The 19,103-nt window shown below is 47.2% G+C and overlaps 1 protein-coding gene and 1 long non-coding RNA gene across 2 annotated transcripts in view; both read right to left on the reverse strand.

The window, feature by feature from the left end:
- The window catches only part of LOC126517448 (uncharacterized), a 121,982-nt gene extending 116,527 nt beyond the window's left edge, over positions 1 to 5,455 (reverse strand). Inside the window, exon 1 of the mRNA XM_055064572.2 lies at positions 5,280 to 5,455. Coding sequence (XP_054920547.1) covers positions 5,280 to 5,331 — 52 coding nt within the window. The 5' untranslated portion in view covers positions 5,332 to 5,455. The remainder of the gene's footprint in view (positions 1 to 5,279) is intronic.
- Positions 5,456 to 6,561: 1,106 nt separating this feature from the next.
- LOC129381425 (uncharacterized) lies at positions 6,562 to 7,725 on the reverse strand. Its single transcript, XR_008609612.1, has 2 exons — positions 7,452 to 7,725; positions 6,562 to 6,674 (listed from the first exon to the last, which is right to left on the reverse strand). It is a non-coding gene; the product is annotated as an uncharacterized lncRNA (long non-coding RNA).
- Positions 7,726 to 19,103: the final 11,378 nt, after the last annotated feature.

Raw genomic sequence — 19,103 nt, forward strand, 5'->3', positions numbered from 1 at the left:
GATAGATAGATAGATAGATTACAGAACACAAAGCAACGACAGCGCATTCATTTCTGTGTTAAATCTCCTCAGACTTAAATATTAAAAGCGCGAAACAATACCAGAAGATCGGCCCACGTAAGAGGCCGCGTTTCCACCTGAAAGCTCGCCTTCGCGCACAGCGTTCGCCGCTAGTGTTTCCCGGTAAACATTGCGGTTACACAAGCTGCAGTTGCCAGGAAGCGTGAGAAGCAATCAGGGATCTTCGAGTGCTATAGCGTTCCATATTTAAGGCGAAGCTCAAGCGTCCGCCAAATTATTTCGTAACCGTATACAGCGCGAAACCACAGAGACTATAAGAAGGGACGCAAAACAAGCTATAACAGCTTTCCACCCCATGCAAGCTGTCCTGGCTTTGCATAAGGTCGGTAATCCATGCGCTGCCGAAAGACATGCAAGGTTGTAAAAAAGCGGCAGAAAAATATAAAGAAGAAACTTGTTTTCCAATGTCTACCAGATTCTTATTTCGTGTCGCAAATATTACGTAGGACATGTGGGGCGCTGTCTAAATGAGCAACACGGAAAGTTAAATATGAAAAGACGTGATGGTTGGGTGAGTTTGCATTCTGGCACGGGTGGGTGCGAGCACCCGTGTCCAAACACAAACGAAAATTTTACACGGTTGATCACCGAAGCAGCAAAAAACAGCGAGCGTGGGATCGCAGTATGTGAGCACGCCATCTCCATCCCTGTCAGAAAAAGAATTGCCCTTCTTGGATGTCATCTAGCTTGCGCGTGGCATCGCGCATGTGGCGTCGTCTCAATATGTATGCACCCATGTCGAGAAAAAAAGAAAAAGAGAGCGCTACCGGCTATAGCTTCGATTGAAACTACTTGTGCGCGTGGGTGTGTGTGTTAGCGTGCGTGCGCGTGGGTGTGGCTACAATCTTGGAATAGCGCGCTCTTCAGTAGCCAACTTTCTATGCCGCAGTTAAGGTACGTTCGACTCGACTGGGCCCCCTGAACCAGGGCACGAGCTGCTGCCCCCTGCTATTCGTTTCAGCGGCGCAGCAATGCTGCCCTCTGAACCATGTCATTCGTTTCAAAGGGTGCAGGAAAGGTGCAGGGAAGATTCACGATTTTGCTGCACCCTCTCTACTGTCGGCGCTGACTTGGTGCAGGCGTACAGGTGCGAAGCAGCAGCGCAGCAGACGACACGGCACACATGCGCAAGCGCCGTTAAAACCCCGCTTACGTGCGTCTGCCGTGTGTATACACAAGCGCGAGAGTATTTACACCTCAGAAGGAAACGCATGCTACAAGCAGTTCAGGACCTCTCAAGCTTACGCACTGCGTGCACATTAGTCGGACAAAACACAACGTCTGCACCGCGTCTGCCCCTCAATTGGCATTCGTTTCGAGTGTCGCGCTGTGCCTGCCCCGCAGAAATCGAGCTGCACAATTGCTGAACTTCTCGTGAACCGCCGTAGACTGGCTCACAGTGCTACAGGCGAATCGAACGGACATTTAAAGGAACAAAACAGATTGCATTGCATATATCATTCTCACTCAAAGCGACGATGACAAGGAGCATGTGTATGTACGTCACCTGTGGTTTACAGCATGGACATCGCATAGAGCGCAGAATAGCCGCTACAGCGCCGACGACAGCTATACACGCCGGATATGTGAGTGATGCGATGGCACGGAGCAGCGTGCCACCGCAACGTGCCAGCATGGCACGTCTGCTGCAGAACTTGCCGCAGACGACAGCTGCTTTCAGTTCGGAGGGTATAGTACGCGCATGTTTCGAAACCTCATGGACAATGAACTGGCCTGATCTTGTTGCCTTCTCTGTCGTATGCATCGCAGCCCGCCAAGTCACGGTGAGTGAGAGAAGGATATGGAAGACAGAAAGAACAAAAATACACGAAAGACCTGTAGTAAATAAGGCTCATTTTAGTAAGCTATTTCAAAACGCTATCTGCGTTAATTTAACAGAAGAAGGTTGATTATTCCTCGAAAAATGAAAGCCCGAATTCATATTTTGAATTTAGCACCGAAACCTCAGAGCTGCCACGTGAGTGTGACATCGCGGATTTCAAAATATTTTCTCATATACACAGTCCGGTTTCGGACATAAAGTACTTTTAAAGCTTTCTACGTTGAGTACGCATTCTTTCGAACGCAACGGTGTCATTTATGGATAAGCAATTAACTATGAAACTGAGTCTAGCGTTTATTCCGAACTTTCGCATAAAGATTCGAATATTGTGCTATATATTCGATACGGTCTTCGAATCGAATAGCAACTATTCGTAAAAAGGAATTCTTTTAGGATACCTCTCGAATCTTTAAAAATTATCGACTATGCTCAACCAAACGTAAAATTGGAGCTAAATTATACAACAAATTTCAGATGTAGAACATGAGAAGTTGCTCAGGGAACTAGACGTATGTACTTGCTTGTACGTACGTACTTGCTAACCGCGACTCTTCGAAGAGTCCTGCGCATGCGAAGCTGCTAATTTTTGTTGTTTTCCTAATAATTTATTTATGCTGTTAAAAAGTGACCCTCCATAATGTACAATGCAAAAACAGAAATTTGCCGCCATTGTGAATACTATGGACCGTTTCTTTCATGGGCGCCGCCATATTACTCACGCAGTGCCGCCACCATTGGGTAGTCGGCATTATGGCTTGGGTGAGCGCTCCGTTTTGTACGCCACAGGTGTACGTGCAGCGACAGTTTCTGGTGGTTGTTTTTTTGCATAGCGCGGTCTATTTAGTACGACGTGGCGTCATTAAACGGTTCTGCGAGAAGTACTGAAGCGATTTAAGTCAGCATGGCCGAAGTTGCTGCGGCACTGAGGCGGATGGAGCACCCAGCGCGATGTATGCGCGCGTTTCATCCTATAAGATCAGCCTCGGAAATCCGCTTTGTATTTCCGAAAATTGTTTTGAATAATGTGACCCCAATGCAGCATTCTGACTGTAGTTCTAAGCTGTGGTTTAGCACCAGTGAGCAGTTCCAAAACATGCGACGATCCTAACAGCGTGGGTACTGTTATGCAACGAAATAAGTAGTGCTGTGTGGCCGCGCGCTGTATGCTGTGGGTGAAAGTGAAAGCATGCGAGGGTGCGCCGAGGATGGTGGCTCGATTTCGCGCGCAAGGGAGGAACGATGGGAGGAAGCGCGCGCCCTCTTCTACCACGTGCAAGGCACCCGGGGCGTTCTACTCCGGCGGAGGTTGCATACGGCGCGGCCGAACGCGGCACCGGGGGACCTTCTACTCCGGTGGAGGCTGCGTATGGAGCGGCCGAACGCGGCACCGGGGGCGGGGGGGGTCTACTCCGGCGGAGGCTGCGTACGGCGCAGCCGAACGCGGCAACGGGGGAGGCGTTCTACTCCGGCGGAGGCTGCGTATGGCGCGGCCGAACGCGGCTGCGCGGGCCCTACCTTGAAAGCGATCTGAAATGGGGACAGAGTCTAGGGCCGCCGAGGGCTGATAGCTTCGAGTGCGCTGTTTTCTCCGCTTAGTTCGTGTTGAGGCGCGAGGTAGCACGAAGGTCAATTCGCTCGCTGCTGCTGCTGCTCTTCACAAGAGCGTTTTGACAGCGACTGTCCGCGGCCAACGAGATGTGCTTATATCTGACAGTGCGCTCGTGACACAATGCTTGTTCATTTAGTTAGGAAGCGAATGTTTAGGGTTTATGCGGCCGATAAAACTGCTATGCTTACTTCGTATAGCTGTCTAATAATTTGCTATCGCAATTCGCCTTTCGGGTGAATTTGCGACTTTTCATATTTACACTTTTAATCCGACGCATAGCAAATAATTTGCGACGTGTGTGCATGCGGTGGTGTGACATGACAAAGACATGCGTTCAGCAACATGCCAAACAAGTGGAGCTCATTTTAGTGACTTTCAATTAATTCTCTTCCATCGGAATTCAGTGACGTTCACTTGTTCAACAGATTATTTGCTGTGTGTCGCACTTTACTGAATCCCACACGATAGCGAGGAGCACGTAGAGGTGGAGCTCTGGCTGTCCACTGCTGAGTGACGTAGGCAGAACGTCCCTTTGAGGGGCGTGGCTTTGCGTTCCCCTGCAGCTTCCCACTTTCGGTTTCGCGCGCTCTGATAGCCGAAGTTTCTGATGTCACAGTTCCGCAGGTGATCACATTTTTCCTAGATCCAAAAGGTCATATGACTTGTACGGAGAGCTCACCTTAATTTCCCAATTGCGATGAGCCCGCTGACACTAAATGTTTAAAAGGTAATTAATAGATATTTGTCAATTAGCGACTAATTACCGCGTGTAATCCGTCCCCCCGTGGTCGCCACCACTCACGGCATGTCTCCGAAGGGACCGTCCTTTTATTTCAAAACGGCTATTTTTAAATATCATCAAAGTATTCGCAAAAACACCCGCTGTGGGTGTGTGCGTGTGTGTGTTATTGAGCTTTAATGAAACCCAGAAGGTCAAAAATTTGTCCAGAGTGCCCCACTGCGGCGTGTCTCCGATTCAGATTGTTGTTTTGGCACGTAAAATCCAAGAATTTAACTGAACGTTTTCGAGCTATTATATGTCAAGTTATAAATGTGCCAACTTGTCCAGAAACACCCTTTCACGTAGTCATTCTGGAAATATTTTTGGAAGGATTTTTATTCATTCATTCATTTTTGCATAACAAACGCACACAACAGAATACACAGTCGAGCTTGTTTTTCCTGCAGACCTGGACCTCCAAACGGGGATCGGGGCCCTCAGACACAGAAACATTCGTATTGTCTAAGTTTGATGCGCCAGTCGAATAAAGAAACACGTGACAAACCGGCGTTGCTCGGTAGCGCTTTAATTGATCGACGGACAACCGTTGCGGTTCATTCGTTAAAGCTTCTCCGATCGGTGCCCAGCTGTTGCGTGCAGAGTCGAACGATTCTATCGCCGCGCAGTCGTGGTAAAAACCCGCAGTTGTCTTCGCGCAGCACTCGGACAATCCCGGGAAACCTGATGCGCGCGGTGATCGCGGTGTCATGCGATGCGATGTGGAGAGACTCACGCGTGTATGCATCCGTTATGTATGCTACGTCAGAGACCCGTACGACGCAATTCTACGGTCGGCTGCAACGTTTAGTAAACGAACGAAACCTTCGCCGCAGTCTGCAAAGTCATCTGCAGCGGCCGTCCTAGCACCACGTGAATCGGGCGCAGGAAACTGAAAGCGCAACCCGCTAACGTGCGCGCGCATATGAATGGATATCGAAACCCGCAATCGCACATGCGGTGCTCACCCCACAGGCGTTCCGCTCCTCGGTTCGACCAAGTATCCAAGACAACGGCCATGGTGATGCCAGTGGTGTCTGCAGATGGCTGGCTGGCTTATGTGCTGGGGGGCGTCGTCTTTCAAAAGTGGAGCCGCGGGACCGCTGCACGCAAGATCTGCGCTCACTTGCGCCAGCGCGTGCGAACAGCGCGCGCATGAGAAACAACGCCCCCAACGATGGCTGCGTCCCCGTGCGTACGAATTTAGAACCTGACTCCGCTCCGTTTTTTCAAAGCGCTACGAGGCGGCGCTCAACGTTGTGCGGTTCTAGAGTATACGCTTTTGGTAGCATATAACTCTATGCGGTTCTAGAGTTACTCCATACGCTACCAAAAAACTTTGATAACATATACAGTAACTTTATGTGGTTCTAGAGTTACTGTATATGCTACCTTTGGTATATGCTACCTTTGGTAGCATATACAGTAAACTCTATGCGGTTCTTAGTGTTCCTGTACATGTTCCCGCAGGGAGCAGGGTTGCGCATAGGTCCGGTTTATGATCCAGCTCTGCAGTGGAGCCACTTCTCGCGCGCGCAGGAGGAAATCCCGCGCAATGTTCCATTTGTTCTTTTGTCTGCTGGTCGCGAGCTACATGCGGCAGCTGTACGCAACCGCTGAGCAAGAAGAAACTTTTTAATGCAGGCCAAGCTCGAACGATTGGTGTAGCCGGAGAGGTGCCAACTCCCCGAATCTTTTAGTTTGTGTGTACATATATACACGCACATATACAAACACACGCACGAATGTACATATAAAGAATAGGACCCCCCTCGATATAATATCCTCACTGCGCCCGTGGCTCGAACAGCTCAAAAGTTCGCGTGCAAACGCGCATTACCTTGCAACAAAAAGCGATGCAATGTTTTTCAGCATGCATAACAAGTTTTCTCGCGGAGGCGGAAGGCAAGAAATGTTTAAAAGGGTGTTTAAAGAAAACTTCACACACGTGTGGTAGACAGTTATGTGAGCACATTTTGGCTGCCAAAACGAGACGAATAATGAATGTCGCCAACAGACTATCGTGCCAGCAATTAGGTGAGTGACCGTTGACTGTCAGAATTCATCATCTAAACGTCGTTCACAGCAGCTGCACGTTTTCGATATATGCGGTGCAGACACGTAAATTTAAACGCATTTCAAGTGTTCACATGTGCACATCTTATGCAAAGCTTATTTTTACGATTCATACCACAAACTTAAAAGCTGCTTCGTAGCAGCAAATCTGAAAGTGGAAAAAGATTCAAGATGCACGAGCTTCTAGATCAAATTTATTTCGTACAAGAAAACGGATGAGCAATCGCTGGTGGCAGCAGGGGATGAGTGCTGGTTCTTGGAGCCTTGGGGGGAAGAATTCAAGGCCACTAGTTGGAAAGGCAACAAGTTATTAAGAGTATAACAACAGGTTATTTTTATTGGACTATAATCACATAATTAAGATATGACAAACTGGCAAAGTAATTATTCACACATTGCATGACTGTAATATGACAGCACATATTTCTTTATCTCTTCATACTACTCAGGTTAATTTACTATAACAGAGCGCTTATTAAACGTACAAGAATAATTTCACGTTCCTCGCGTCGACTAAGGCTGGTCGAACAAGCAACATATATTGCGGGCTGTAAATGCTGAAGCTATCGCAGCTGTCTCATAAGCGGGAGCGCACGGTGTTTTCGCTTACTACAAAACAATGAACACCAGCACATTAATCGACTTTACATGAAAAATCAGGACGCCGACAAAAAAATAAAAAAAAGAAAGCGGAGCAGAGAAAAGCCATTCTGCAACGGGCAAATTGCACCTGCTAGTATTTACTCCGTTCTGAACACACTTTTCTGGAACCGCATAGTCGGAACACTCGTACAATTGTACGAGTACAATTCGCTTTGTTGCTTAAGCAACAAAGCGAATTGAGCGAGTTGGTAAGTTAACATTCTTGGCTTATATATGCGCAGCGCGACACAGACGTACGTGTCTTCCTTTCTTTGTGGCCGCGTCTGTGTGGCGCTGCACATATACACCAAAAATGCACAAGTGAACAACCTCTCATGCCAGGCGTATATACCCATTTCAGCGTGTATACAGGAGTGTTACTCGAGGTAAATGCCGCTTTAGTGTAAACAAGGCGAACGCACCTCGCATATCCTGGTCCCTTTCGGAGCCGGCCGGTCTTGTCCGTCCGCACGACACCGCGTATAAAGCTTTGCCTCTTTCCGTGCGATTTGCGCAGTTTGGTGCGCTGCAACCCGTCATACTGGAATACAAGTATCAAACTGATCTGCTTCGTAGCACTTCACCAAAGTTATTAACTTAATATCCTCGCGAATACCGTACCTGCAACCCAGAGCCAATCGTTGCTACGCACGCTCACGGTTCGCTGATTGCAATTTTGATGGCACTGACAGAAACGAGTCGATCCGCGCCGTTTCCGTAAAGTTGGCTTCGGAGCGCGCAGTTGATCTTTTGACGTCATTTTGCACCACGTGATCGCACTCGGCGAATAGCGGTGCGAGCGGCGCCGGAAAAGTTCCAGAAGTTATGGGCAATTCTGCTCCCTGCGGGGGCATATACAGGAACACTATGCGGTTCTGAGAGATTATTAACTAGCTCGAAAACAACATCGGACGACAGCGAGAAGCACACAGGACACAAAGCCAGTTAATGCTGCCGTCCAATGTTGTTTTTGCACTAGTTAATGGCGTCTCAAGTATCAACCATCTCAATTCGACGTAATAGTTCTGCGGAAACCCGCAAGTTAGAGCGAAGTAATTAATGAAGGAAAAATCAGACATCCACCCATTCGTAGGGTGGATGTCTGATTTTCCCTTTAATAATCAAGTATCTCAGTATCTATCAAGTATCTGTCAACTATCAAGTATCTCAAGCATAAGCATCAACTAGCCCAACTTTCTGCTCTTCTGAGATGGTCGCAACGTTGCCATCTCAGAGGCCATTGTTCAAATGCACGAGCTAAACTATTTCATCACGCTCTTGCCGGCTTCCAGCAAGGAATACCTTTTGTTGCACATGATCTTCTTTTTTTTTTGTGTACGTGATCTCCAAATCTCAAAGGCTATGCTTCCACCCACTTCCACCGTACTGGCAGTGCAATTCCAATGCCTATAGATTGTACACTCTATTCTAGTACACTCAACCAGTGCCTCGGTTGCACCCCTCCTGACGCAACCTTCTGTAACAACAATGAAAAAAAACAACTGAGAAAGCGTCATGACCGTTATGTTTTAGAACGAACAAAGCACACGTTTCCAGGAACATATTGCCAATAACAAGACACCAAAGTAGGTCCTTGTCGTACTGGGCACTAGGGCCAGAAGTGCAGACAGTATATATGACACGCATGCAGTGTTTGCTTTGCAATGCTAAACGCGATGTCAGGCAATGTGCACTGTCGAGTAATGATTTAACGTTGTGTTGCCGTCCCAGTAGCATAATGCCAATCTCATCGCGAAAGAAGTTGTGTGGTGAAGATGGCTGTATTTCGCAAGCATAGATAACTGCAAAAATCCTGGGTCGTGAGCTGTTCGTTGGCAGCTGTGCAAAGACCGGTGCGCTAAACCATAGACTAGAATCGGTCCGATGTAGTGTAGGAACAGTGTTGGGGTGATCCGGCTATGATCGCCGTTCCTAATGCTGACCAAAGTGAGAAGCAGAGCTGTAAGCAGTGCTTGTTTTGGCAGTGCCACGGTCTGTTACTTTGCGACTACTTCCTTCGGTCAAAAAAAGGAAAATTCGCAGTTCCACTGGAAAGGCGAAGCACCGATTGCGATAGAAAATTAGTAGATAGCTGTACGAAGTAAGGATAGTAGTTTTATCGACCATATATAAACTTGCAGACATTCGCTTACTAATCACTAAATTAACAATGATAGAATGCGTATAAGCGTGACTCAACGAGGACGTAGAAAGAAACAGACACAAGGAGACAGCGCTTTCTTTGTGTGTCTGCTTCTTTCTACGTCCTTGTTCAGTACCGCTTACGCATTCTATCATGGATTCAAAGCAACTAGCCCGTCAACTAAATTAACCAGCACGCTGTCACGCGCACACATACGGAACCGAACCTCACGATGGCAGAAATCCACCTGGAGGGTCCATTGTTATCGCAATAAAAGCATCGTCATTAGCCCTGAACTCGACACAACTTGAACAAAGCGTAGGAGAAATGTAGCGGACGTCATGCGCTGTTTTTCCGCAAAGGAGCACTGGCAAAGCCACCTAGAAAAAAATTTTTTCTAGGTGGCTTTGGCACTGGGACTGGTAGCCCAAACGTCAATGGTCCCATAGCAACCGTGCTCCTGAAGCTCTTGCTGCAGGTCTCGGCCTCTGAAAATAGATTTTTCGGCCCACACATGTAAAAGCTGTGCACGACTACCTCACCAAGGACGAACTTGGGTGCTCTCGGCAGAGCCCAAACAAGAAGGACGTTGTATCACTCGATCATCATGAAGGCCCAGAGAGACAGCGTTTCAAAGCGGTTTATGACACTTTCTATTTGTGAGACGTTCCAGATGTTCAAAGCAGCTCATCCCGAAAGTGTCGTCGCCTGGTCAAAGCTTTAGAGCCTGCGCCAAAAATGGGTGCTGCTGGCACCACAACAAGAGGTTTGCGTTTCTGTTCATTGCACTAATTCCAACCTTTGTGTATCCGCGCTTGAGAACATAACCAGCATGGAAATCCTATTGGAAGGCATGAAAGCATTGTGCCTTTGGGGATACCCGACCACAGATTGTATGTTAAGTGAATGCAAGCGCTGCCCATGGAGTGAAAGCCTCACTTTGCAAGGAGGACAAGGACACATTTGCTGTTTTAGAAAGCGGTGACTTGATCAAGAAGATGTCTCCAATCCTTTCTGTGGAAGAGCTCGGCAAATTGGTGACCAAATGGATTCCTCACGAATACATACGCCGCACTCAAGCCGTGGCTATTCATGAGGCAAAGTGCGAGCAGCGCTGAAGAACTGTTCTGCATTTTGATTCTGCGGGAAGCTGAACTGTCCTTCTCTCAAATGAAACACAATCGTGCTGTTGGCACAAGGAACAAATCTCCGTTTTCACTTGTGTCGCCACGACAAAGAAAGCAACGCACAGCGACGACATACATCACGACGCAGTGCATGCCTGCTACGCCTTAGTGTTAGATAAAAAAAAGCACCCATTTACTGTTACGTAACATACGTCAGCGATGGTGCAGTGAGCCATTTTAAGAATAGGTACAAATGTCGACACATGAGGTGTTTCCCAACTTGGTGGCAACATCAAGAATGTGGCCCTGCTTCATGTGCCTGCTGCAGCATTTCGAGCAGCATCGTCTGCAGAAGTCAGTGCCATGTGTGCCGGGAATTCGGTCATGGCATGTGTGGATCTGTGGCCGCGATCAGTCAAGTGGACATATGCGGTGTCCGTCGCAAGAACTGCCGCTAGCGAGCTGACGATGATGAAATCCTTTTAAATAATAACTGCAAAGGACGCGCAATAAATTTGTTTGAGCACCACAAGTAGTGTCAAGCTTGTTCTCTCTTGCGCCCAAAAAAAACAAAGCAGAAAACACAATAAAAAACGCAGGTGTTTACCAGCGTTTTTACCTTCCTTCATTTGTGGCAGCAGTTGCCTTTTCTTTTTTTTTTAACGCAGTAAATGTTAACCAACCGGAATGAGTCAACATAGGCCACTGTGGCCCATTATAGTTTTTGAATAAAACAAATGAGGAAACATTATTGCACCCATGTTTTGCCCGACAAAGCGGTTCCATCCAAAACTTTTTGGAAAATTGGAACCGGAGTTTTTTTTTTTTTTTAATATGAGATATTTTTGACATATGTTATTTAACAATTATTTTTCTTGTGTTTCATGTCAGAAGATAATATTTTGCATAAATGTTGCGAAGAGAACATTTTATGTTTGATGCTGAAGTTTCTGTGTGAAAAAGAAAACGTACCAAGACGCATCAAAGTTTAAAAAATATGTCTGATTTGGGCCATGTTTGGAACTTTTTTTACTTTGTTCAGTTGTTGACAGCAGAAAAAAATGCATGGAACTAATTTACTGTGAAGCGTGTTAAAATGAGCAGAAAAGTTTTCGACACAACGCTTTTAGTTTGCATTTAATTTGGCTATGAAATAGGAAAATATTGCTGCATCACGTTCATCCTGTCCAAATCCTCCCTTGACACTCCTCACCAACACGAACCTAATTGAAGTAGACGTAGTTGGTGTTCCGTTGACGGCATTAATTGATACTGAAGCGTGCGATCTTGTACGCGTTCCAAAATAGAGCGGAGGCGGTCCGTTCCACCGAGTCGCACACGATTGGTCAATTTGAACCGTGACCAACGCCATGACGTCAATTGTGACGTGAGCCGTGACGTCCGACTGCTGTCATTCCGTGTCGTCTGCAATCTGACGAACGCAACGGAACGGATGCAGCAGAGTTAGCAGAGTCCGATTCTCCTCAGTTTCCTTCCTCCATGGTCCGATTGGTCCGATTAGGGTGGCTAGAACTCGCGTGCGTCTATTTGTCGTACAAAAATCCCTCACGTGACCTGATCCTAGGTGCCTAGGGACAGCATCATTTAGGGATTTTTGAGAAGGCGCGGTGCTGGCGCGCCTTCTGCGAACCGCGATGTGGCGTCGCCGTGTCCGACTTTGCTTAACGGACATCGAGGCATGTGCTGCTCGCTGCAAGTCATGTAAATGCAACTGCGTCGACCGCCCACTGTTCAGCGCTGAATGTGTGTTTGGTGTGCTATGCATCAAACGATTGATGCAGCCGTGCAGCGGGGGTGGCGGAGGAGCAGAGTGGCTTAGGGTTTGCGCGTTCACAGACATGTGCTCCCGTCTTGGTCTCATTGGTGGCTGTCGCGGGATTGTGGTGTGCTAGCTCCTTGCCTAGTATGAAGTTTACGACGCTAACACACAGCATGTTCACGTTTTTCCGCGCTATGTGTCATTTGCATGACGGCCGAGTTGAAAACGAGACATGTAGTGTTCTTTGCGTTTGTGTGTTGTAAATTACCTTCTATTGTGGAAGTTCTGGGAGTCTTATTACGCAAGGAGTGCGAACGTAAACATAAACACATATGTGTGCCCGAAATTTTGAATTACCCATAATGCCCTTTACGACTGATAAGTGGGCTACACGGCCTGTGTGAATCAGCTACCGTATGTTGCGACGCTCTTTCGTGTGGTAGAATGATGCATGGTGCGCGTTTATTTCTGTACTGTTGTAAAAACCATTTGTTTATTCACTCAATACAAATGTACGGCTTCTTCGCCGCAGTACAGCTTAGTTGTGCGGCGAAGCATACTAAAAGTGGGAGGGGGCCGCTATCAGCCAGCATAGTATGTCCACTTAGGCGACCTCAGAGGCGGCGGGTGCGCGAGTGTATAATTTAAGAAGTCTTATTATGTCCAGTGACAGTGGAGATCATTAACTGTAGCACCAAAGTAGTGGACCACTACCAGAACAAAGGCATGTAGTATGCCCATCTCAATTCTTGTGCTTATGCCAGTCTTCTTTTTTACAGCAATAGCTGCTATGGGCTAACTCCCCTGGTTGTTCCGATGTCTACTGGTGTTGTCACTGGAATTCCCGAATTTCTTGCTAGAATATTGCAAATAAAGTTCTCATTGTGCTGCGAGGATTCAAACATACGATCAAAAGAGTGGCAGTCCACAATTCTACATTTCAGCCGCTCTGCTGAAGGTACAATCGTGGTGAATACTGATACCGGAGAGCGTGATCTAGCCAACAGGTGCCTAGATTGGCTAACACCTGCTCAATGTCTGCGTACTGTATATAGAGCTGGCATCCACACCTTCAAGTTCTTACACGTGACCTTCCCACTTGTGAAGGCAGTCCTATGTTAAGTTTTCTTCTTGCATGTGATGACAATGATTGAGTGCATCTGCTTCATTAATCTTCTAGTGCTTGGCTTCTCAGATTTACTGGATGGAGCTGTTGGTGTCTTGTTTTCCTCAAGCAAAGCGAGAGGCCTAGCAATGGGTAGCCCAAATATAGATTTGAGAAAACCAAAACGAATTCAGCAGTAAGAAGCTAAAGGGTTGTTTTGGTGTGGATCAGTGGCTAAGTCCGGATATGAAAGAGGAGGGAGAAAAGCCAAGTATTTCCACTTCAACACTGAGGCACAACTCCCACAAATAAATACGACTCTTACTTATTTTACTTTTTTAAGGAGATTACCGACTTGCATTGGCAAGTGTTCACTTCAACAAACACTGCATGAAGTAAGCTTCCTGCGCATATTTCACTAGCTACTGCATCATTGTTTCACATTATGAGTGAAACTGCAATTTTCTTTATGCCACAACTTGCCCAATTTTGTGTTTTGCAGTAGGATGTTAGCAGTGCTATTAAGGCACTTAAATACTCATGAATAGTAGTACAGAGAAAATAAAGTAAGAAAGCAGTGGCTTTTTGTGCGTAGACTATGCATACACCTGGTGTTCTTATGGTCATTTTTTCCCTATCCGCTAAACCATTCTAAACAAGAAAAGCTTATACACAATTAGTTTATACACAGACCACAACTAAACCACGGGTATCGTTGGTAAGCAAAGTATATTTATTTGGCGACATTTTCTGCAGCCCTGCTATTGGGCTTTCCTTCCTTCCTTTTCAGCTGTGCAGGTTCATTAAGAAGTGATGATACAGTTTGACAATTTCAATCGTTGAAAGACTTAGCGAAACCTTTTTCGGGTTGTTTTTTCTTGGTTTCAGACTCTTCACATTGCATTTTAAGGTGTGCTTTCTGTGTTTGTTGCTTTTTCTTTACGGGTAGGGCATGTCAACATAGTTTACACCACTTCAAGTATGTGGTACCATAGACTGTTCTTAGATGGAGTCTTGCCCTTTCATTCTGTACAATATGATGTCGGTTTTCTGTGTCCAAGGCCGTTTTACAGCGCGATTGTAGCATTTTGCTAAGTTTTGCCTCTGTCACCCAAGCTTGAAAGATTGCTACCCACTGGTGGTGGCATGACACATGTCGCGTTTCTTCTTCAATAAAAGGAAGTCTATCACTTATCCTGTGCACTGGTTGTCTTTTGTGTCATTGAATTGCAATTTGTTGCCTATATTTGCTCTTTTGTTGCATTTCAGATTAGGAATGGCTATCATAATTGACATTTAACCATATTGCACACAATGTGGATATGTAATTGCAATATATGGCCACCATAAATATAATAGAAGTTAATAATTCAAGAATAGTGCCTTTGCATGGTGGTGCAGCCATGAATTGTGGCTATAAGGTACCAGCGCTGCAGATAGCACTGCTTGTGCAGAATGTAGTTCAACTCTACTACTTTCAAACATCATTGTTTTTATCTGCATTTGTATAGCTCCAGTTTCTGTGAACAACACACATCTGGTGGAAGAGTGGCTTGCACCTGCAGTTGGGTCCAATGAATAGCCAAATTTCTGCCTGTTTTCATGTTATTAGCATATTAGTAAAGGCAGTCGTTTTTATAGTAGCCTGTTTGCCCAGTGTAGAAGCCGCTGCAGGGTGTCAGGATCTCATACACATCTTCAGCTTTGCAGGGGACACAGCATCTGGCACATAGTTTGTCACAGGCCATGTATTCGGGGCAAGTTGAGTTCACTCACTAGCAAAAGGAGAACCAAGCTTCTCGGATATGAAGTAAACCGCCTGTATACTCAGTGGCCTTCATTTCGTGTGACATATGTGGTTATAGCGACCCTTGTTTTAAGTATTTCTTGTCTAGCAGCGGTCGTTTGCTTTTTGAAACACTCAGGATAGCTTTCAGCAAGCTGGACAGGAATAACACTGAAAAACCAGCAGATGTTAATTGTCGCACTTATCATGCGAAGCTTCATACAGTATGATGAGGGCGTAAATAAATGAGGGTGTTCCTCAAGGCCTTGTAGCACATGTCACGAGTTTGGAGCAACATGATGTATAGCACTTTTTTGATCGCATGCTATAGGTTTAGCAGGTGTGGCCATGGTTGAAGTGCAGTGCAAGGTCAAGAAAACAGATATCTATGAGCAGCACCCTGGTAAAGGAGACTCTGGGAAAACTAGTGGGAAGCCTGCTGAACATCTGGTTGACCCACTTGTTGGCTCCATCAGGCAAAGTATGATAAAGAAAAGGGAGTCATCAACACATCAGAAGGTTTTTACATATAAACACTGCTAAGGTCATAACATGCCAACAAGTCTTAGTGCGCAGGCTATGCACGACCAACTACATATGCCTTCTGTTCGGACATTGCTCATTGTAACTAACAAGGATGGAGTGGACAAAAAAAGAACAGCAGCTCCATTAATTTGGTTTCACTGGTATCAACAGTGTTTTGTAAGTGTACATTGCCATACTCCCCAATGCCTTCTTGGGTGACATCAGCAAGGACCAGCTTGAGGCAAGGGGTTAATAGACGTATTTACAAGCTAAAAATGCATGCATGCATGGAGAGCACATTGTGTCCAAAAAGTAGGCACTTCACAGGGGCACTGGAGAAGGAACAGGTTATTAACAGTGGGCAAAGACAAGCTACTAAACACCCAACACTGTTGCCATGTAACAACCTCTGAAACAATCCCTCTTAAAGAGGAAATCATCTTTGTGTATCCATAAAGAGGGCAGATGGGCAAAGCCCCTTCAGTAATGCTGCCAGCTTCAAAAGCCCATTTTGCACATCCTGAATGCTTCCTTCTTAAGACTTTGCTGGGTGCAAGCATTCTACTGTTCAAAAGCTCTCATTGAGAGCACTGTTGGTTTGGTGGCAATAAAGTTCAGAAGCAATTGCAACAAACCTCCCTTCCTAGTTGGCCTGGATGCTCACGGTGCTTATGAAGCAGCACCATGAGGCAAGCAGGGTGAACCGATGCCTCCAAGGCCTTGTTCGTTTATCACACTGTTCTGTTAGTAACAACCATGAGACTTGAAACCAACAAGCTCAAGCTCAGCACTCGCATGGTTACTGCGGAGGATCCATAAAAAGCACAAAAACAGAAAGAAAACTCAAGGGAAAGGATAAAGCACCATTTAACACTTAGTATTGCTACAGCCCACCCCCTTCTTTTATTTTGTCTGGTCGTGCTACATCTTTTTACTATATTGTTACGTGTGAAAAGCAAGAAGCATCGCTCGATAATGTTGCCACGTGATGGTCGCCGAGACAATCAACGTTGGCAAGGCAAATACCTTGCGGTAGAATTTGCTTTGCCGATCCAAAGTTACAGATAGGTAGGAAAGTGCGGTTCGCTGTAATGGTAAGTATACTGTGAGGCACGGTAACGTCATACTGTAGCGGAATGTCGGGCAGAGGAGTGACGAGGTACTCGCCATCAGGGACTGGTGGGGAAGACAAGAGTTCAATATAGGCTATTGATTTTGGCGGCAGGCGAATAAAGCCGGTGGGGCGTAGGCGGCACTGGGGTGCATCAGAAGGTTCTGTGAGAATCGGCAACTCAAGGCGAAGGGTACTGGCAGAGCAGTCAATAAGAGCAGAATGCGCGGAGAGAAAATCGAGGCCGAGAATGAGGTCGTGGGGGCAATGAGCAATCACGGTGAAGAGGACAGGAGTGTGGCGGCCGCCGATGCTGACACGTGCCGTACACATGCCGATGATAGGCACAGTACCGCCATTCGCAACGCGGACGACGCGTGCCGACGCTGGGGTGAGGAGCTTGTTCAGTCGCAGTCGGAAGGCAGCACTCATAATAGAAAGATGTGCACCTGTATCGATGAGTGCCGTGACAGGATAGCCGTCAACGTCAAGAAGGTTTTGGTTCGTGTGTAACGTCAGCAGAGGATTTGAGGGCAGAGTGGACAAGGCAGCCTCACCTCCAGAAGCTGCAGTGCCTAGTTTTCCGGCTGGATCCGGGAGGCGATAGGCGACGGAGAGAAGCGACGGGGTTGGGGCGAACGAGACTGATGGCGTCAAGGTGAGGGCGAGCGGCTGTAGCGAAGGTTCGGGGCAGGAGCATCAGCGGCAATGGGGTCATGGCGGGTGGCATAGGGAACAGAAGGTCCAAAGGGGCGGGAATGAGCGGCGGTGTATGTCCGAGGAGGTGGTGGCCATCGGTTGCGGCAGTGACGAGCGACGTGGCCGATGCGACAGCAGTGAAAACAGATCGGCCTGTCATCAGGGGTACGCCATTCGGACTGGTTGCGGCCCGGTGTGGGAGGGAAAGGCTGCCGGGGACGAGGAGGGCTGCTAGAGAACTGGGGAACCGTTGGTGTAGACGATGGACACACGGAGTTGAGACCCATGTTCTCAAATTCCTTTCTGACGACTGCCTGAATCAGCGCAATCGTGGTTGCTGGTGGATCGGGAGGCGTCGCGGAGAAAGCTGGCAAACAGGCGGCCTCGAGCTCGCGACGAACAATACGAGTTACATCGTCACAGGGGGTGGTTTGACGCGGTCGACCCTCACATGTCGACGTAGCGGCAGTGTTGGGGAGCCGCGTGATGTGATGTGTGATACGGCGACTCTTAGCTTGTTCAAGGCGACGGCATTCATTGATGATGGCGTCGATAGTCGAGACGTGGCCGAAAACAAGCAAATTGAAAGCATCGTCGGCGATGCCTTTGAGCACATGCGACACTTTATCTGCCTCAGACATGGTATCGTCAGCTTTGCAGCAGAGAGCCAAGACGTCGAGGATGTATGAAACGTAAGGCTCTGTAGATGTCTGAACACGAGACGCAAGAGCCTTTCTCGTGGCAGCCTTGCGCCCAAAGTGGTCGCCGAACAGTTCCCTGAGCTTTTCTTTGAAACTGTCCCAGCTGTTTATCTCGTCGTCATGCGTTTGGTGCCACACGCGTGGGGTGCCGCCGAGATAAAAGATGACATTGGCGAGCATGATCGTTGGGTCCCACCTGTTATTAGCACTGGCGTGTTCGTAGAGCTTGATCCATTCGTCAACGTCCTCTCCCTCCAGGCCCCTGAACACACCAGGGTCGCGATGTTGGGCAACCGTGATAATTGGAGCAGTCGGACAAGCCGAAGCCGTTGCAGAAGCGGTCTCGTCACCGGGAGGCATGGTGACAAGCTCGATGTACCGACCACTCCGGAGTTCCGTGGTGAGGACGGGGATCGCCGACCTCCACCAGAATGTTACGTGTGAAAAGACACAGAATAAAGAAGCTATATACAGGTTATTTACACTGGAGCCAGATCGCCAGGACGACACTCGCTCGCGGCAAAAGGCACAGACCCACTTCGTCGTCGTTCTCGCGGCGGCTCGTACCTTCAGCATCACTCGATGATATCGTAATAATATATAGGCATGAACTTAGGTGATATTCCCAATCAGTGTCCAATTTTTATATACACTATGTGCTGGTTCAAAGAGGTTCGAAACACTGCAATGGAAGCTTCAAGTAGAAAAGGTGCCTGGAAGAAAAAAAAAAGCTGTGCTGCAACCATCTCGGCAACATCTTGTCCCTTTAATAGAAATTGTGCTTCCATATTAACTTGAGCCCTCCAGTTTAGAGTAAAGTACCAGTGCACTTATGAACAATGAATCAATTCTCAATGAGCATGTGCAGTCCAGCCAAAAGCAGGGGCAAGAATCCGCATTGTGCTCCTGCATTGAAGGTGAATAACACGTACCATAATGGCGAATGTGCTTTAGTAAGCTTCCCTGCAATATGAATTTGTGATGTACAAAGAATTGTCAATGAAGCTTACCACGAGCACAGATGCACTTGCAAATTAGGTCAGAATTGAAAATAATGAGCACAGTGTAAACCTATCTGCCCTTTCCACTCTTAGTAT

Source organism: Dermacentor andersoni, chromosome 11 (assembly GCF_023375885.2).
Source record: "Dermacentor andersoni chromosome 11, qqDerAnde1_hic_scaffold, whole genome shotgun sequence".
NCBI classification, from domain to species: domain Eukaryota; kingdom Metazoa; phylum Arthropoda; class Arachnida; order Ixodida; family Ixodidae; genus Dermacentor; species Dermacentor andersoni.